At 36.7% G+C, this 23,149-nt stretch overlaps 1 protein-coding gene across 1 annotated transcript in view; it reads right to left on the bottom strand.

Annotated features, from left to right (window-relative positions):
• LOC144440748 (sentrin-specific protease 8-like) overlaps positions 1-23,149 on the bottom strand; it is a 110,433-nt gene that overhangs the window by 38,145 nt on the left and 49,139 nt on the right. The window contains exon 3 of the mRNA XM_078130130.1: positions 4,715-4,823. Within this exon, the coding sequence (XP_077986256.1) occupies positions 4,715-4,823 (109 nt within the window). The remainder of the gene's footprint in view (positions 1-4,714; positions 4,824-23,149) is intronic.

Genomic DNA, 23,149 nt, shown 5'->3' on the forward strand with positions numbered 1-23,149 from the left:
GATGGTTTCTTGTAAATTCATGTCTGTATGTGTAGGTGTGATACTACTGTATTAAATTCATATGGAACATCATGGGAATCGTCTGTTTGTTATTCTAAATCCTACCTTCTGGCAGTGTCCATTGGTTGGGAATGTCTACTGATTAAATATCTTTAGAAGATAAATATTTCTTAAACAAATGACTTAGATTTTGGGTTAAAACACTAGATTTTTATACTTTTCTTACTCACAATATGAGAATACTACATTGGAATTTGAGAGAATGAGTGAACTCTTCAATTCAATTCAATTCAATTCAATTCAATAACTTTATTTTCCGTATATCAATGCGGAAATGTGTCTTTTGGCTCAAAACACAATTTACAAACAAAGTACAATATATACATATACATGCAGTGAGTTTAAAAAGGACTTTACAGTGAGTTTAAAATAGACACAGCTGTTGGAACAAACGATTTTTTAAAAAGGTTTTTCCTTGCAAGAGGCATTCTGTAATGGCGACCAGATGGGAGCTTAGTGAAAGAATTATGTAAGGGATGCATATAATCATTGACTATTTTCTGGGCTTTCCTATTAACTGCCGTATGATAATGACATGCCAGTGTTGTTTGACAACAGCCAATGATCTTCTCTGCTGTGTTTACAATACGACAAAGTTTACTCTCGTTTTTAACCGTGAGATTACCATACCAGAGTATTATATTGAAAGTCAAAACACTTTCAATAATAGATCAATACACCAATTGCAGCACGTTCTGACTGACATCGAATGACTTTAATTTCCTAAGGAGATATAATCTCTGTTGAGCCTTTTTCGCAATATAGTCTGTGTTTTCGGCGAAGGAGAGCTTGCCATCGAGAATCAACTTCAACAGCGTCTCCATTCATTGATATAGGTGTGAATTGGTCAGTTACTTTATGTGCTACAACTAATTCTTTTGTTTTCAATTTGTAACATTCATTTCTAAAAAGCTGTCTTTTCACCAATTCTTTAAAATTCCAATGTCACAAAAATATTCAGCTAAAGAGTCTTCATCACAGACCAACAAGTGCCATGTCATCGGCAAATTTAAACAGACAACTTATTGCAGAATTACATCTCATGTGATCAGTATAAATTGAAAATAATGTTGGTGACAACACACAACCTTGGGGAGCACCAGCATTCAGTACAATTTCATCAGACATATAACCATTGAAACAAACCCTCTGAGGTCTGTCTTTAAGAAAGTCATGGATCCAAAGAACTAAGTTAGAATTAACATTTAACTCAATCAACTGTTTTAATAGAATGTATGGTTGTATAGTATTGAATGTGCTGGAGAAGTCTATGAACAGAATCCGTACATACGCATTCTTACGTTCTAAATGTTGTACAATTAAATTAAAAAGTGTGATAGATGCATCCTCAACCTCCCTGTGTGCTTTATATGCAAACTGGAAGGGATCTAACTTGTCAACTACATCACTGAGCAGAAACTTCCTAAATATACCTTCCATGCACTTGCACAAAATTGATGTCAATGCAATTGGCCGGTAGTCATTTAACTGTTTAGGGTTGGGCTTCTTTGGAACTGGAATGATTGTGGATGTCTTCCATGAGCGCGGAACAACATGGCAATTTAGGAGTATTTGAAAAATGTAGGTGAATACAGGACTGAGTTGTCTAGCAAAGGTTTTCAGAACCCTAGTTGTGATTCTATCAGGGCCAGCCGCTTTGTTCCCATTTAACTTTAAAAACTCAATTCAACATCACCTTCAGAAATATGAATGGGATCAGGTTGGATATTCTGACATAATTCTAAACATTTCTTGCTAAAGTCCATTGTATCAAAACGAGCGTAAAAGTTATTCAGTTCATTTGAAAGGACAGATAGATCTGTGTTGAATGGAGTTTGCTGTTTACTTTGTTGTTTCCCCATCATAGTTTTCAGTCCATCCCAAGCAGCTTTAGCATTACCAGTTTTCAACTTGTCTTCGACCTTTGATTTGTATTTGTGTTTTGCAATTCTGGCTTGTCTTCTAAACTCTTTCTCCTTTTCCCTATACTCTTCCTTTCCTGAACTCTTTATTCAATGTTTACAAAATATATACATCAACAGAGTATACATGTACATAGTAAAGTGAATTAGAAATATATAGTGTTTAGTTCCACTAAATCATTCAGAATCCTTAGAAATACACATTCCTTGAAGCTTGTGAATATGGAGATTAGGACATACATGTATACAGACAGGGAAAACCTGAACACTTTGCTGGATTATTGGTACTGTTATGCCCTCAGAAAACCTTTGATAGTAGATTTTGCTTTATCAAGTAGTATGCCTTCATTGGCAAAGTTCTAACAATCTGATGTGACCTTTCAACACTCTACTTTGTTTCTTCACTGCAGATTGTTCATATGGAAATGAAATCCTACAAAGCATGACATTGCTGGAAGAAAATGTAAGATTTCACCATATATAATGAGGTAGACAAAGCTCCTGAGAGTGATGAAAACAAGGAAACCTTAATATTTTCACCTTCCTTTCTGAAGTATTTTTGCTAAAGTTGAAAACCCAGTATTAAAAAAGAAAAGGGTGGAGTGTGGTAAAATTTTGAAAAATTTACAACCCCTGAGTAGAAGAAACCCTTATAAAATCCCTAAGTAACTCAATATAGATTCCACCGACTTAAAATACCATCATTAAAACAAGTGTTTTATGATGGAAGGCACACCCCAACCTCCTTACCACCCAACCATGACCCACCCCTCAACGTAACGATATCCTTTCTTCTTCTTCTTCTTCCGTTAAGGGTCAACTTCATAAATGATGGCTCAGACCCTGAAATGTGATGTATGCCTGGGGTGCGAGATAAGTTTAACAATAAATACATAGACATAGACAAAGCTAAACTTCAGTGTCACTGATAGCATTTCTGAACGCATCAGGAGTTGTTTTGTGTACAAAAGCGTCAGGGAGATGATTCCAAATTCTACAAGTGTGCAGATGAAAATTAAGAATACAAATGATAATCATATTTTGATGCTGGTATGTGATAGGCTAAAGTGTTTTCAGAATGTGAGGGACTTACTCAATATTTTGGTTGAAATGGCAAATCAATGGCAACAAGATGATTGTGAATCTTGTAGAACATTATAAGACTGGCAATATGATGTCTTTCAGCTAGTGATTTCCACTCAAGTTCAGAAAGCATTTGCCCTACACTAGAAGTGTTTCTACACCACAGTAGGATAAACCGTGCAGCATGTCTTTGGACCATCTCTATTTTCTTTAAGTTCAATGGCTATATAGGGGTCCCACACGGCCTGACAATATTCTAACAGAGGTCGCACAAGTGCGGTGTATATGCTTGTTCTTTATTTGGGGGTTGTTGATGTTGATGTTGAGACACAGGAAACTGAGAGTATTATTTGCTTTGGATGTAATATGGTTAATATGTTTGTCAGATGAGATCTTAACACCCAGATATTGCACATAGTCAACATGTTTTAACTGATGACCATGGATTTGGTATGGGTAAACAACAGGGGTTTTTTCCTTGTCATACTGATGACTTCACATTTATCAGGACGGAACTCCATCATCCGGGTAGATTCCCATTTACATAGCAAATCAAGATCCCTTTGTAACAATGCTGCATCAGTAGTACTTTTTATATCAATGTATATCATTGTGTCATCAGCAGATAATCTAACTGTAGAGGAGAGATTTTCAACAATATCATTTATGTAAAATAGAAAGAGGCAGGGCCCAACACTGACCCCTGTGGTATGCCGGATACCACTGGAACACGACCAGAGCTGGACCCTTCCACTACAACATATTGGTATAGATTGCAAAGGAAACTTTGTATCCATTCATTAGTTACGCCGTTCACACCATACCATTTATGTTTCTTGATTAATCACCTGTGACCAACTTTACCGAATGCTTTCTTAAAGTCCAACACACAAACATTAATTTCAATACTAGATTGCATATTGTTCGCTATATTATGGAAAAATTCAATCAATTGGAGTTTGCATGAAGCCATGTTGTATTTCATACAGAATTGAATTATTTCTGGCATATTTCATCATACTGCTGCATACAGTAAGTTCCATTATCTTAGAGACAACACGTGAGGCTGTAATTAGCACATAAATATTTCTGGCCTTTTTTGAAGACAGGTGATATGCTGGCATGTCTGGTATAAACTGGTGTCTAAAGTAAAGTCTTGTGGCAATCCATGTAACTTTGAATTCATAAAATCATACACAGCAATGTCTACTCATAATATATATGTGAATTCCAGGAGAAACAGGATGGTGAATATACGTTAGTACATGCACAAGATACTGACCTATGAGATATGGTCGCAATCTGATTATACTGTATACAGCTTTGCTCTGATAATTTGAGATACTTGAATGGTATTTTCTTAATAGTAAAAAATAGCAAATTACTATTTTAAATTTTCTATTGTAAACAGGATTTTTACTTCTACACTACATTAGATTATAATATTATAACTTGTGGCATACATGCAAAACAAAGGTTAATAGATTGCAGGTGTGTGAGTAAAAAATCTTCAGAATATACTCACCAATACTTTAAGTCAAAGTTAATCTCAAGAGTATGACCACACCATATTACTCAGTCTTAGAATATTTTTCAAGTGCTTACTGTTATTGCCATTTAAATTTAAATCAATTATATAATATACTAACCAATGAGATCCTCCCACTGTATCACATGACTCGTTATCATTGACTGCTAGGAACACAAGTTTTTTACTTTCCAAGTTCAGTGGTTCCAAAAATATTCCTAGGTCTGGTCCTGGGAAAAGAGAAAAATTGCCATGTTTTGTGATTCCTGTAATTTACATAAGCAAATAAAATATAAATCATCAAAGAATGTACATAGTTAAAGTTAACAAGTCATTTAGTCTTTGGGTGTTTGATGATGCCATCTGGTTGCTAATTGATAGCAAACTATATTTTCCAACTTTGTGACTTTTTAATCTTCCTGTCCAGACTGTCTGAGGGTGCATCTGGTTGCCAATTGACAGCAAACTATATTTTCCACCTTTATGCATTTTTAACCTTCCTGTCCAGACTGTCTGATGGTGCCATCTGGTTGCCAATTGACAGCAAACTATATTTTCCACCTTTATGCATTTTTAACCTTCCTGTCCAGACTGTCTGATGGTGCCATCTGGTTGCCAATTGACAGCAAACTATATTTTCCACCTTTATGCATTTTTAACCTTTCCTGTCCAGACTGTCTGATGGTGCCATCTGGTTGCCAATTGACAGCAAACTATATTTTCCACCTTTATGCATTTGTAACCTTCCTGTCCAGACTGTCTGATGGTGCCATCTGGTTGTCAGTTGATACACAACAGTGTATACTAAAGTAGCTAAACTCTTTAATTTCCATCTTTGGACCTTTTTGATCTTATTATTTAAACTGTCTGAAGATGTCATCTGATGGCCCACTGATCATGCAAAAGTGTACATGTAGTAGCCAACTCGGTTTCTGTCTTGGGACCCTTTTTGACATTATTGTTGACTGTCTAATGATGACAACTGATTGTCAATTGACTGTATGAAACTGTTCTGTAGCCAAACTGTGTAGTTTACATCCTGTGGGTACTTTGTTTTTTAACTTTACTATACTGTCTAAGCCATCTGATTGCCAATTGATTATATAAGACTTAGCAGTGACCAAAATGTCTGTTTTAATACCACCAGAACAATGTAGTAGCTAAACCTGATAGCTTTTGAGTCATCTAGGCATTTTTCTCTTTCAAACTTACTGTCCATGCTGTCAAACAATGTCTTCTGATTACCAATTGATGCTACAAAACAGTGTATCCCAACTCTATATACATGTAATTTACTTTTTCATACCCTTTCAAACTTTGCTGTGGAGATTGTCTAATGATGTATGTCACCTGATTGCTAATTGATAATGCAAGACAGTGTGAGTAGAGTAGTATACTTTGTCTTTTAATCTTACTGTCCACTGTCAATGTCTAATAATGTCAGCCAGTTGATAAACATACTGCAGTATCCAAATCACGTTTCATTTGTGGTATGTGCCTTTTAAAATTGTACTGTCCAGACTGTGTAATGATGCCATTTGAGGGTCAATTGACCATACAAAACAGTGTGCTAGCCAAACTTTATCATTTCTATCTTGATACCCATTATAATGACCTTGTCCAGACTCTCTAAAGACCCATCTCGTTGTCCATTGATGATAGAAAACTATAGTATTTATCTTGCCTGGTAATTAGGGTTTTTAACTTAACTGTCCATACTGTCTCAGTAGTTTGATTGCCCATAGAGAACTGTACATTAAAATCTATAATTTCCACCTTGTACCCTTTTTAACTTTACTGTCCTCACTGTATAAGGATGCAATGTGGTTGCTCATCGGTGATACTGGGTAGTATACTTTTTGTGTATTGTGTAGAGTCACTTTATTTGGTACTATTTGGCCATCGGCAAGACATAATACATGAAAAATTAGGTTTTTAGAAGATAAAAGACAAGGTGGCACAACAAGTAAATGAAAATTCGTAAAGATCATAAATACACAAAAATTTACAAGTCATCATTGATTTTCAGGTGCAAAGTCATACCTTGAAATACAAAAGTGGATAGTAATTGTAATATATACACATTTGTTGATAAACTTATCATCAGTAGGTGGATTGAAAAAAAGGTGTGTGTGTGTGGGGGGGGGGGGGGTTAGTATACAAACTTCATAGTAAACATCATGTCACTTTGTTTTTAATCTTACTGTCCATACTAGCAAAGCCATCTGGTTGCCAGATGATACATACAACATGGTATAGTACCAAACTCTTTAGTTTCTGTGGATCTATCTTGGTATCCCTTGTAAACTAACCTTTAACAATATGTAATGATACCATCTGATGATACAAAACCGTACAGTAGCCAAACTCTATAGTTTAAGTTTTTTATACCGTGTTAAAATCCTGATACTGTCTAATGATGCCATCTGATTGCAATTTGATGATATAAAACCATGTTAAATCCAAATTCTATGATTTCCAGCTTGATACATTTTCTAATCATACTATCCAGACTGGATTGAAAAACAATCTGGTTGCCATTTAATTAATAAATGGTGCATTAACCAAACTCTACAATTTCCATTTGGTACCCTTTTTGATCTTACTATCCAGACTGCCTGAATTAGATGCCATCTGGTTGCCAACTAAAGTGATACAAAATGGTGTTGTACCCACTCTATTATTTCCATTTTGGTACTCTTTTTGATCTTGTTATCCACACTAGCTAGACTGTCTTAAGATATCATATGATTGCCCACTAATCATGCATAACAGTGTAGTAGCCAAACTCTGTCAATTCCATCATGGTATTCATTTTTATCTTATTCACACTAGACTGTCTTAAGATGCCACATGGTTATCCACTGATCATACATAACAGTGTAGTAGCCAAACTCTGTCAATTCCATCTTGGTACTCATTTTTATCGTATTCACACTAGACAGTCTTAAGATGCCACCTGGTTGTCCATACATAACCGTGTAGTAGCCAAACTCTGTCAATTCCATCATGGTATTCATTTTTATCTTATTCACACTAGACTGTCTTAAGATGCCACCTGGTTGTCCACTGATCATACATAACAGTGTAGTAGCCACATTCTATTGTTTCCATCTTGCCCCCTTTTAAACTTTACTGTCCACGTACACGGTCTAAACCACCTGATTGCAAATTGATAGCACAAAGCTGTGCAGTAAGCAAATTCCATCTTGGTGCTCTATGTAATGTTACTGTCCAGATGCCATTCAGTTGCCAATTGATGGTACAAAACTGTGTAGAAAGCAAACTCAGTTGTTTCCAACTGGGTATCTTTTGTAATCTTCAAGTTCGACAATCAGTCAAACCGCCTTTATCTCATTGCCAGATTTTCTAGTTTTATTTCCTGGTATTATGTTTCCAATTGATTGGGGTTTACGTAGAGATTTGTCAGTTGTCTGAACATTACTTGTACTCTCATGCATGAAGAGAGGTCATTTGATGAATTATAAGGAGAGCTCTAGACTATTACTTTGGATATACAAAAGTACACATGATCTTAGATACAGTTCTTGCACTTTTTTCTGGTTAAGATTTTCTTAATAAAGTGTATGCAGTATTGATAGGGTAGGAATATATATTTTTACATGTTATAGGAGGGTTCTATTACATTGGTCTCTTGTTACATAAGATTTCCTCAACAGTACCAGACTTTTATACCATATCAAAGAGATTATTTTTGATTTTGTATTGTAACAATAGACACTGTGCTTAAGAAATGATTCTTTGAGTTGTCAGTGTTGGTTTATTATCCATCTTGCAACTATTACTTCATCAGTACATTATCTAAAGTTGTGTACATGAAATCATGTGGACATGTTTTTGCATTGTAACGCCTACTAACCGAATTACACTGTATACTAAACATTGTCCTGCCCAGACAATGGAATGATGATATCTCCTTGTACTCATTGGAAGCATACACAATTCTAACATTACGATCATTTGACAGGAACTATAAAACCTATAATTTGTCAAGGCAACTGATAACAAGCCTTTAAAGCCTCACTACTAGTTCATTAGTCTAAAGACTTTGACTGAAAAAATCGGAAACCATGTAGACAGTATATTTGAAAACCGCAAATGAGCTATTGTGCAACTCACTAATTTGCCTTGTTAAGATTAAATCCATTCTTGTTTAGAGTCCCATCAGAAGTGATGAATCCACTCTACAAATTAGTGAAATCTTTTGAAATCTTGCTATGTACAGTGTAGCAAATACATGTATATTATTAGCACGATTCATCTTTCTACATGCATGGAGATTGTATCAACAAGATTGATAAATTGTTCTTCAGTCAGGCTTTATACCCAGTGTCCACCTTTTCCTTAACCTTTAAACATGTATACTATGTACATTGGTACACATACAACTTATATTAAGTGTCAAAACTTTTAATTCTCCTTTTCCTTACATATATATGTTTAGGATCTAGGAGTAGAGACAACTTTTTTTCAAGTTGTGTACATGTGTTGTTTATGTACATGTGCATGCTTGAATGCTGGTGTTGTGGCTATCTATGTGTAGGGGCTGACACTGATCAGAAACATCCTTCTGACCAAACTTCATGTAAACGTTACTTAAAAAGTGACCATACCGACCAATATGTAGTACCAGTTTACACAAAATTGGGTTTTATATGCTTGATAAGCCAACCCTGAAAACAATGTTTGATTATGAAAGTATTGACATCATAATCGATAATTTCAGCACCAAAGTGTACTGTATAAAGTGAAAGTATATTGATATATATATATATATATATGTAAACATAAAAATCGATAACTTCAGCACCAGAGTGTACTGTATAAAGTGAAAGTGGTGATTTATATATGTAGACATCATAATCTATAATTTCAGCACCAAAGTTACACCTTCATTCACATCTTTTGCAGAACATGTCATTTTCAGTATCACATATTTGTCAATGAGTATATATTATAATGAAATTGTGGCATGCATATATTTGCAGTGTCTTGCATCCCTTGAGTCCAAACCTAACTATTTACAGGAAGTTAAGACAAGATATCAACACTCTCCTTAAATGCAAGATAGGTGTGTGATTAAGGCAATACTTCTTCTTTTCTGATAAAAGATAAAAAGATCTTTGTCAAATATGAGTTTTAGAAATAAGATTAGATGTAGACTTTCTGTTATCTTTGTGAAAATGTAATTACCACAGATAAACATAATTAATGATGACAGTTATGACAGTAAATTATCAGGTATATCTAGAGTAGTTATCGTTTTGTTTTTCATACACTCATATTGCATAGTATTTCCAAATTGGTAACTCTATGCCATTTCCAAATAAACCACTAACAAAGAGTGGGAATCAATACTTACAGACTGTTTTACTGCAATTTAAGTCTGTGCATGTATGAGTATGGAATTCAATGCTAAATTGTACCGCCAAAGCATGTCTGAAGAGCTTGTACAAAATTAAAATAGATCTTGTCTTTTAATTGCAAATCCTTAGAGCTTGCTCCGACCTGTATTAACAGGCCATTAGGAAATGGAATACAAAGTCAATGCTAAATTGCCAGGTGGACAGTTATCACTACTGTATGGACAGTAACAGTATCATATAGGTTTGCACTGACTGGATGATGGACTCATTGTTACAAGCAACTACATAATATGTCTAGATAAAATTTCTGAATTCCCATCCTTATTATCACTCTCATTTTCCTTGGCAGAACAAAGAAAATATTGGGAATAATATTTTACTGTAGTTCACAAGATGAATTCTCAGAATGTTATTATTAATACTACTATTTCCTGTTTTATCTACCACTATACCTACAAACTGTCCACAAGAATGATCTGGAAAATCCAAACACATTGGAACACACTTGCAGTTCATGCAGTCCAAAACCACACTATCAGTCTATTATAGAAAATACAGAGAAACATGAGCCTACATTAGAATTCATGTATTAATGACTTTGTACACTGCTGATAATCATACACATCAGAGACTAAAAACAGTGTCAAAGACTATATGTATGTAGATATCATATGATTGTATTTCTAGTTTTAATACTTGGAGAGACGAACCTTGAAAGATTTTCTATTTGCCAGCTACATTACACATATATCAACACGATGAGAGATTGCATGATAGACAGGGCTTAGAAACAAAGTCTCTGATTTTCCTTTTAAAACTTGTGAAATCTTCTCTCCAGGCAATTCATCATATTATCAGATATCCTCTGTCTGCAACAGCTTCAAATGTAAAACACCTAAAAGATTTCAATCTCACAAAGTGCACCGTAATTCAATGTACAGATGACCACACATTAATGCTAACTACAGACATATGACTTATACTGCTGAAAATGAGGGACAAAGTGATGTTTTTAAGATGACGTGCTCACAGTAATCACCATTAACATTTCAACTTTGGATCCAATACATCCTTGAGACCACCATTTGTCAAAATATTCATACATAGAAAAGAAGAGCAAGATTTTAAAGCATTATGATATTATGAAAAAAAGGTTATTTGAAAGTAAAGACTTAGTTTTTGATTACTTTAATTGTGTTTTTTGGTTTCAAATCTAAAGAAGTATAATATATTTTGAAATACACATGGTCAGAGGGTATCATTTGTTATAAACTGTGTACACCATTTATTACGCGTTGTATCATTTTATGCATCGCAATTGTCATCATATAGCCTCCTCCACCCCATCCCATATGTAGGTATACAGTGTAGATATGTACAGAGATATAGCCTCCTCCACCCCACCCCATATGTAGGTACAGTGTAGATATGTACAGAGATATAGCCTCCTCCACCCCACCCCATATGTAGGTACAGTGTAGATATGTACAGAGATATAGCCTCCTCCACCCCACCCCATATGTAGGTACAGTGTAGATATGTACAGAGATATAGCCTCCTCCACCCCACCCCATATGTAGGTACAGTGTAGATATGTACAGAGATATAACCTCCTCCACCCCACCCCATATGTAGGTACAGTGTAGATATGTACAAAGATATAGCCTCCTCCACCCCACCCCATATGTACAGTGTAGATATGTACAAAGATATAGCCTCCTCCACCCCACCCCATATGTAGGTACAGTGTAGATATGTACAGAGATATAACCTCCTCCACCCCACCCCATATGTAGGTACAGTGTAGATATGTACAGAGATATAGCCTCCTCCACCCCACCCCATATGTAGGTACAGTGTAGATATGTACAGAGATATAGCCTCCTCCACCCCACCCCATATGTAGGCACAGTGTAGATATGTACAAAGATATTATAGCCTCCTCCACCCCACCCCATATGTAGGTACAGTGTAGATATGTATAGAGATATAGCCTCCTCCACCCCACCCCATATGTAGGTACAGTGTAGATATGTACAGAGATATAGCCTCCTCCACCCCACCCCATATGTAGGCACAGTGTAGATATGTACAAAGATATTATAGCCTCCTCCACCCCACCCCATATGTAGGTACAGTGTAGATATGTATAGAGATATAGCCTCCTCCACCCCACCCCATATGTAGGTACAGTGTAGATATGTACAAAGATATAGCCTCCTCCACCCCACCCCATATGTAGGTACAGTGTAGATATGTACAGAGATATAACCTCCTCCACCCCACCCCATATGTAGGTAGAGTGTAGATATGTACAGAGATGTAGCCTCCTCCACCCCACCCCATATGTAGGCACGGTGTAGATATGTACAAAGATATAGCCTCCTCCACCCCACCCCATATGTAGGTACAGTGTAGATATGTACAGAGATATAGCCTCCTCCACCCCACCCCATCTGTAGGTACAGTGTAGATATGTACAGACTGAGATATAGCCTCCTCCACCCCACCCCATATGTAGGTATACAGTGTAGATATGTACAGAGATATATCATCTTCCACCCCACCCCATATGTAGGCACAGTGTAGATATGTACAGACTGAGATATAGCCTCCTCCACCCCACCCGATATGTAGGTACAGTGAAGATATGTACAGAGATATAGCCTCCTCCACCCCACCCCATATGTAGGCACAGTGTAGATATGTACAGAGATATAGCCTCCTCCACCCCACCTCATATGTAGGCACAGTGTAGATATGTACAAAGATATAGCCTCCTCCACCCCATCCCATATGTAGGTACAGTGTAGATATGTACAGAGATATAGCCTCCTCCACCCCACCCCATATGTAGGCACAGTGTAGATATGTACAGAGATATAGCCTCCTCCACCCCACCCCATATGTAGGCACAGTGTAGATATGTACAGAGATATAGCCTCCTCCACCCCACCTCATATGTAGGCACGGTGTAGATATGTACAAAGATATAGCCTCCTCCACCCCATCCCATATGTAGGTACAGTGTAGATATGTACAGAGATATAGCCTCCTCCACCCCACCCCATATGTAGGCACAGTGTAGATATGTACAGAGATATAGCCTCCTCCACCCCACCTCATATGTAGGCACAGTGTAGATATGTACAAAGATATAGCCTCCTCCACCCCACCCAATATGTACAGTGTAGATATGTACAGAGATATAGCCTCCTCCACCCCACCCAATATGTAGGTACAGTGACGATATGTACAGAGATATAGCCTCCTCCACCCCACCTCATATGTAGGCACAGTGTAGATATGTACAGAGATATAGCCTCCTCCACCCCACCCCATATGTAGGTACAGTGTAGATATGTACAGTTTGGTTGAGTGTGTTTGACTTTGACTTATGAGTTTATAACATGGGTAATTATGAAAATGTTCTTTCTGACCTCAACCAGTAACATTTGAACATTTGGAGTAAAGTCTATGTGCTTCTTAAATACACTACATGTATATCAAAGTATTTGTTGTATTCTGTTTTGCTTTGAGGAATTATGCTTGGACTGTGACATGCAAGAAATAGCTTGATTTTGACGAGGCAGGGTCAATTAATTACTGTAGGATTTAAACAGTAGTATTGCACATGGAGGTATAGACACTTGAATTGAGTCTACCTGTTCCTGTTATGCAAAGTGAAGTAAATGTGTCTCTACGACTGTTATTTAGTCAAATTTCACAAGATTGTAAGCGAACAATCTTCAATGTATTAATGTGCAATCATTTTTTTACTAGTGTTGAAAGAATTAGTTGTATAAATGACTGACTATAGAGATGGAGATTTATTCAAATGTGTGAATGATTCTATGATATAATCTTATACATATTCATAATTTTGAAATTGTCCCGGCTAATGCCAAGTCAAAGACAAACTTGTAAATTTGCATTTCAATCCAGATATTATAGACATTTGAATAAGTCTCATGGTATTTATAAGAACACAAATGGCCAACATGGCATTTCCCCAAATTTTGCATGCAAGTCATGAAATAAAGAAAACAGCGCCAATGGCGTTGTAGCACAACTGTATTTGGCTGTTGCTATGGGCATGGTCTTGTTGCTAGGCAAATATGCATACAATTTTTGAGTCTTTATTCATTTACCTACCCATCCCTGTGGTTATCTTTGTAATAGACATGTACATCACCCTTTCACTGTTGCTAAGGGTGTGGTCATGGTTGCTATGGCCATTTGTGCCAAAATGTTTTGAATAACTGCAGAATAACACCTCCAGAAACATCCCCACTAAGTTTCAGCCCCATTCACCATGTAGTTTTCAAGATATAAGTTTTTGACCAAAATTGAGATTTTTAGACCTAATTTGCATATGATTGATGGCATCATCATGTTGTGAATACACCTTCATCTACACATACCCAGATGCACCCCATTGAATTCCAGCCCAATCTGCTCAGTATTTATAAAATGATAGATTTCTGACCAAAAAGACATATTTTTAGCCCTAATTTGCATATCACTGATGGGAACACCATGTCATGAACAAATCTGAATCTAAACATGCCTAAGAATGTTCCAGTGAAATTACAGACCAATCTGCTCAGCAGTTTTGGAATTGAAGAATTTTGACCAAAAAGACACATTTATAGACCTAATTTGCATATCACTGATGGGATCATCATGTCAAAAACACTTCTTAATCCAAACACCCCTAAGATTCTTCCCACCAAATTTCAGCCCAATTCGCCCAGTAGTTTTGGAGTTTTTTGACCAAAACACATACATGTATCTCTGATGCGATTATTTTCATTGAACAATTTCCCAACTGGACACCAAAAGTATTGTCACCACCAAACACCAAGGCAATCGGTCTGGCAGTTTTAGAGACAGACAGACAGCCGAACAGACAAATGGACAGACATCGCACCATACGTTACCTATAGCACTACTGAACCTTGTCAGTTCAGTTGTGCTCAAAATGACATTTAAAAGGGACTATATGTTTTGTGTGCTTGCCAATGTGGTATTCAGTGTTATCATACAGACATCTGTAGTAGACCATTGACTTTCTGATATCTATAGGTGCCGCGCCAAACCTACAAGTATATATAATTTCCTAGTTTAGCTATTCATTTTTTAAACAGGATTTATAAGCTTAAAATGTGAAAGCCGACAAATTTAATTTGCATATGAAAAAAAGAGAAAAAAGTATTTCATTCATGAATAATATACTGCACAAAGTTGCATAACCAGCTATAATCATAATGTTATTATAATATGAATACTAAAAATAAAGACACCAAACCTGTGTCACAATAAAAGTGCCATGTAGCCAGCTATTGTACATCTCTGACAATATTGAACTTGAATAAGGTAGACTAAGTATTTCAAAGATCCAGGATTTCAAAGTGAGTAGCAATATTTCCTTTCTTATGAAATGTCATGTCTGAAATCATGAAAACTGATTATATAGAATTCATATTACTTTCATACATAGTATCAGTTGGTACGTTATTTGTAGGTGTTTAATAGAGGAATTCCACAATGTGATTACATTATAATTCTTCGCGTCAGTGCAGTAAGGTCATATCTGCTATGCAATTGTATAGGCAGATATGACCTTACTGCACTGACGCGACGATATATATACACATGTATATATATAGTAATAATATACATATAAATATATATATCTGTAAAGTTATTATTCACATATACATGTCATATCTATCATATGCAAAGAAAATAATTATTGAGCAGAAAAATGAAAAACTTTGGAGCATACATGTATGTGTCCTTGTTGGTATATCTAGATCACTTGAAGTAAGTCTATAGTACAACATTTCAAACATACAGAGGGCCAAATAAAATTTGATTCAAACTGTAAAAGTGACACTAATATCCCCAAAATAAATGTTGAACCACTTATGAACCTATGTAATCTACTATATTGAACTTGCAGTCTACACAAATATCTCAAATATTATATTTGACTTGGCACAGATGTTGGATCTAGTCTGGTGAATTTAATATGAAAACTGTCTAGTGGTGTATGACATGTCAAATCATATGGTGGATCATATAACAGTTTAGAGGGTCTAGTGGTGTATGACATGTCAAATCATATGGTGGATCATATAACAGTTTAGAGGGTCTAGTGGTGTATGACATGTCATATCATATGGTGGATCATATAACAGTTTAGAGGGTCTAATGGTGTATGACATGTCAAATCATATGGTGGACCAGTTTAGAGGGTCTAGTGGTGTATGACACATCAAATCATACGGTGGACCAGTTTAGAGGGTCTAATGGTGTATGACATGTCAAATCATATGGTGGATCATATAACAGTTTAGAGGGTCTAGTGATGTATGACATGTCAAATCATATGGTGGATCATATAACAGTTTAGAGGGTCTAGTGATGTATGACATGTCAAATCATATGGTGGATCATATAACAGTTTAGAGGGTCTAGTGGTGTATGACATGTCAAATCATATGGTGGATCATATAACAGTTTAGAGGGTCTAATGGTGTATGACATGTCAAATCATATGGTGGACCAGTTTAGAGGGTCTAGTGGTGTATGACATGTCAAATCATATGGTGGATCGTACAAGACAGTTGTTGTTATGCAAAATGAAAGAAAAAGGAAAAGTCACTGTATAGTTATTCTAATGGCATTGTAGCACAACTGTACAGTTTTTAAAAATGTTTATCCATATGCTAGTCCATGCTAACAATAGGTGTTCATTTGCTGAATGACTATCCAGTTGCCTATCCAACCATGTTGCTATCTTTGCAATATACATGATCATTTGGCTGTTGCTATAGGCGTAGTCATGTTGCTAGATATATTTGCATACATTTTTGAATGTTTTAGTTCACCTGTGTATGAATTTCTGATATTATTTTTGCAATGTACGTGATCATTTGGCTGTTGCCATGGGCGTGGTCTTGTTGCTAGGCACATTTGCATATTTTTTACATGTTTATTCATTTGTCTAGTAATCATCTTATCGTCGCAATATACATTGTATGTGATTATTTAGCTGTTGCTATGGGCGTGGTCTTGGTGCTAGGCAAATTTACATACATTTTTTGAATGTTTGTTCAATTGTCTATCAATCCCTGTTGTTATCTTCGCAATATATGTGATCATTTGGCTGTTGCTGTGGGCGTGGTCTTGTTGCTAGGCACATTTGCATACATTTTTTGAATGTTTATTCAAATGTCTATTAATCCCAGTTATCTTCGCAATATATGTGATCATTTGGCTGTTGCTATCGGTGTGTTGTACAATACACTGAGATGTATGTGTAGCATTATTCTTACGTATAAATAATAATAATAATAATAAATTATTTTGAAGGGTACGATAATCTAGATGTGCATAATTGTCAATTTCAATTTGTTCATAAGATATGAACGTCATAAAACTGATGTAATGGCTATTCAAGTGTACTCTTCACTTGTTTGCTTTGTGTTTTATACTTTCAATAACCTATGTGTAATATGGGCATGAAAAACAGATTGAAGTGTTTATGGAATCCATATTCCCACTACTATCTTCCTCCATTGTCTGTATATGAACGAACTGCTGTCTTGTTATAACTTAGGTTAGACTAGTCATTTAATGAAACATTAATATGATGTGCAATGATTTGAATTAAGATCCCTATGAACAAACATGTAGGATGATAAAGTTATGTGACAGACAGTAATAGTAAAACCCAACTACTGCGGACACAAAGTTATGTGACAGACAGTAATAGTAAAACCCAACTACTGCGGACACAAAGTTATGTGACAGACAGTAATAGTAAAACCCAACTACTGTGGACACAAAGTTACGTGACAGACAGTAATAGTAAAACCCAACTACTGTGGACACAAAGTTATGTGACAGACAGTAATAGTAAAACCCAACTACTGTGGACACAAAGTTACGTGACAGACAGTAATAGTAAAACCTAACTACTGTGGACACAAAGTTATGTGACGGACAGTAATAGTAAAACCCAAGTACTGTGGACACAAAGTTATGTGACAGACAGTAATAGTAAAACCTAACTACTGTGGACACAAAGTTATGTGACAGACAGTAATAGTAAAACCTAACTACTGTGGACACAAAGTTATGTGACGGACAGTAATAGAAAGACCCAAGTACTGTGGACACAAAGTTATGTGACAGACAGTAATAGTAAAACCCAACTACTGTGGACACAAAGTTATGTGACGGACAGTAATAGTAAAACCCAACTACTGTGGACACAAAGTTATGTGACAGACAGTAATAGTAAGACCCAACTACTGTGGACACAAAGTTATGTGACAGACAGTAATAGTAAGACTCAACTACTGTGGACACAAAGTTATGTGACAGACAGTAATAGTAAAACCCAACTGCTGTGTACACAAAGTTATGTGACAGACAGTAATAGTAAGACCCAAGTACTGTGGACACAAAGTTATGTGACAGACAGTAATAGTAAGACCCAACTACTGTGGACACAAAGTTATGTGACAGACAGTAATAGTAAGACCCAACTACTGTGGACACAAAGTTATGTGACAAACAGTAATAGTAAGACCCAACTACTGTGGACACAAAGTTATGTGACAGACAGTAATAGTAAGATCCAACTACTGTGGACACAAAGTTATGTGACAGACAGTAATAGTAAGACCCAAGTACTGTGGACACAAAGTTATGTGACGGACAGTAATAGTAAAACCCAACTACTGTGGACACAAAGTTATGTGACGGACAGTAATAGTAAGACCCAACTACTGTGGACACAAAGTTATGTGACAGACAGTAATAGTAAAACCCAACTACTGTGGACACAAAGTTATGTGACGGACAGTAATAGTAAAACCTAACTACTGTGGACACAAAGTTATGTGACAGACAGTAATAGTAAGACCCAAGTACTGTGGACACAAAGTTATGTGACAGACAGTAATAGTAAGACCCAAGTACTGTGGACACAAAGTTATGTGACAGACAGTAATAGTAAGACCCAACTACTGTGGACACAAAGTTATGTGACAGACAGTAATAGTAAGACCCAACTACTGTGGACACAAAGTTATGTGACAGACAGTAATAGTAAAACCTAACTACTGTGGACACAAAGTTATGTGACAGACAGTAATAGTAAGACCCAAGTACTGTGGACACAAAGTTATGTGACAGACAGTAATAGTAAGACCCAACTGCTGTGGACACAAAGTTATGTGACGGACAGTAATAGTAAGACCCAAGTACTGTGGACACAAAGTTATGTGACGGACAGTAATAGTAAGACCCAAGTACTGTGGACACAAAGTTATGTGACAGACAGTAATAGTAAGACCCAACTACTGTGGACACAAAGTTATGTGACAGACAGTAATAGTAAAACCTAACTACTGTGGACACAAAGTTATGTGATGGACAGTAATAGTAAGACCCAAGTACTGTGGACACAAAGTTATGTGACGGACAGTAATAGTAAAACCTAACTACTGTGGACACAAAGTTATGTGACAGACAGTAATAGTAAGACCCAAGTACTGTGGACACAAAGTTATGTGACGGACAGTAATAGTAAAACCTAACTACTGTGGACACAAAGTTATGTGACAGACAGTAATAGTAAAACCTAACTACTGTGGACACAAAGTTATGTGATGGACAGTAATAGTAAGACCCAACTACTGTGGACACAAAATTATGTGACAGACAGTAATAGTAAGACCCAAGTACTGTGGACACAAAGTTATGTGACAGACAGTAATAGTAAGACCCAAGTACTGTGGACACAAAGTTATGTGACAGACAGTAATAGTAAAACCCAAGTACTGTGGACACAAAGTTATGTGACAGACAGTAATAGTAAAACCCAACTGCTGTGTACACAAAGTTATGTGACAGACAGTAATAGTAAGACCCAAGTACTGTGGACACAAAGTTATGTGACAGACAGTAATAGTAAGACCCAACTACTGTGGACACAAAGTTATGTGACAGACAGTAATAGTAAGACCCAACTACTGTGGACACAAAGTTATGTGACAGACAGTAATAGTAAGACCCAACTACTGTGGACACAAAGTTATGTGACAGACAGTAATAGTAAGATCCAACTACTGTGGACACAAAGTTATGTGACAGACAGTAATAGTAAGACCCAAGTACTGTGGACACAAAGTTATGTGACGGACAGTAATAGTAAAACCCAACTACTGTGGACACAAAGTTATGTGACGGACAGTAATAGTAAGACCCAACTACTGTGGACACAAAGTTATGTGACAGACAGTAATAGTAAAACCCAACTACTGTGGACACAAAGTTATGTGACGGACAGTAATAGTAAAACCTAACTACTGTGGACACAAAGTTATGTGACAGACAGTAATAGTAAGACCCAAGTACTGTGGACACAAAGTTATGTGACGGACAGTAATAGTAAGACCCAAGTACTGTGGACACAAAGTTATGTGACGGACAGTAATAGTAAGACCCAACTACTGTGGACACAAAGTTATGTGACAGACAGTAATAGTAAGACCCAACTACTGTGGACACAAAGTTATGTGACAGACAGTAATAGTAAAACCTAACTACTGTGGACACAAAGTTATGTGACAGACAGTAATAGTAAGACCCAAGTACTGTGGACACAAAGTTATGTGACAGACAGTAATAGTAAGACCCAACTGCTGTGGACACAAAGTTATGTGACGGACAGTAATAGTAAGACCCAAGTACTGTGGACACAAAGTTATGTGACGGACAGTAATAGTAAGACCCAAGTACTGTGGACACAAAGTTATGTGACAGACAGTAATAGTAAGACCCAACTACTGTGGACACAAAGTTATGTGACAGACAGTAATAGTAAAACCTAACTACTGTGGACACAAAGTTATGTGAAGGACAGTAATAGTAAGACCCAAGTACTGTGGACACAAAGTTATGTGACGGACAGTAATAGTAAAACCTAACTACTGTGGACACAAAGTTATGTGACAGACAGTAATAGTAAGACCCAAGTACTGTGGACACAAAGTTATGTGACGGACAGTAATAGTAAAACCTAACTACTGTGGACACAAAGTTATGTGACAGACAGTAATAGTAAAACCTAACTACTGTGGACACAAAGTTATGTGATGGACAGTAATAGTAAGACCCAACTACTGTGGACACAAAATTATGTGACAGACAGTAATAGTAAGACCCAAGTACTGTGGACACAAAGTTATGTGACAGACAGTAATAGTAAGACCCAAGTACTGTGGACACAAAGTTATGTGACAGACAGTAATAGTAAAACCCAAGTACTGTGGACACAAAGTTATGTGATGGACAGTAATAGTAAAACCCAACTACTGTGCACACAAAGTTATGTGACGGACAGTAATAGTAAGACCCAACTACTGTGGACACAAAGTTATGTGACGGACAGTAATAGTAAGACCCAACTACTGTGGACACAAAATTATGTGACAGACAGTAATAGTAAGACCCAAGTACTGTGGACACAAAGTTATGTGACAGACAGTAATAGTAAAACCCAAGTACTGTGGACACAAAGTTATGTGACAGACAGTAATAGTAAAACCCAAGTACTGTGGACACAAAGTTATGTGACGGACAGTAATAGTAAGACCCAAGTACTGTGGACACAAAGTTATGTGACAGACAGTAATAGTAAAACCCAAGTACTGTGGACACAAAGTTATGTGACAGACAGTAATAGTAACACCCAAGTACTGTGGACACAAAGTTATGTGACAGACAGTAATAGTAAGACCCAACTACTGTGGACACAAAGTTATGTGACAGACAGTAATAGTAAGACCCAACTGCTGTGGACACAAAGTTATGTGACAGACAGTAATAGTAAGACCCAAGTACTGTGGACACAAAGTTATGTGACAGACAGTAATAGTAACACCCAAGTACTGTGGACACAAAGTTATGTGACAGACAGTAATAGTAAAACCCAACTACTGTGGACACAAAGTTATGTGACAGACAGTAATAGTAAGACCCAACTGCTGTGGACACAAAGTTATGTGACAGACAGTAATAGTAAGACCCAAGTACTGTGGACACAAAGTTATGTGACGGACAGTAATAGTAAGACCCAAGTACTGTGGACACAAAGTTATGTGACAGACAGTAATAGTAAGACCCAAGTACTGTGGACACAAAGTTATGTGACGGACAGTAATAGTAAGACCCAACTACTGTGGACACAAAGTTATGTGACAGACAGTAATAGTAAGACCCAACTACTGTGGACACAAAGTTATGTGACGGACAGTAATAGTAAGACCCAACTACTGTGGACACAAAGTTATGTGACGGACAGTAATACATGTAGTAAGACCCAACTACTGTGGACACAAAGTTATGTGACAGACAGTAATAGTAAGACCCAACTACTGTGGACACAAAGTTATGTGACGGACAGTAATAGTAAGACCCAAGTACTGTGGACACAAAGTTATGTGACAGACAGTAATAGCAAAACCCAACTACTGTGGACACAAAGTTATGTGACGGACAGTAATAGTAAGACCCAACTACTGTGGACACAAAGTTATGTGACAGACAGTAATAGTAAGACCCAAGTACTGTGGACACAAAGTTATGTGACAGACAGTAATAGTAAGACCCAAGTACTGTGGACACAAAGTTATGTGACAGACAGTAATAGTAAGACCCAACTACTGTGGACACAAAGTTATGTGACAGACAGTAACAGTAAGACCCAACTACTGTGGACACAAAGTTATGTGACAGACAGTAATAGTAAGACCCAAGTACTGTGGACACAAAGTTATGTGACGGACAGTAATAGTAAGACCCAAGTACTGTGGACACAAAGTTATGTGACAGACAGTAATAGTAAGACCCAAGTACTGTGGACACAAAGTTATGTGACAGACAGTAATAGTAAGACCCAACTACTGTGGACACAAAGTTATGTGACAGACAGTAATAGTAAAACCCAACTACTGTGGACACAAAGTTATGTGATGGACAGTAATAGTAAAACCCAAGTACTGTGGACACAAAGTTATGTGACAGACAGTAATAGTAAGACCCAACTACTGTGGACACAAAGTTATGTGACAGACAGTAATAGT

This window comes from Glandiceps talaboti, chromosome 1, assembly GCF_964340395.1.
Source record: "Glandiceps talaboti chromosome 1, keGlaTala1.1, whole genome shotgun sequence".
NCBI lineage: Eukaryota > Metazoa > Hemichordata > Enteropneusta > Spengelidae > Glandiceps > Glandiceps talaboti.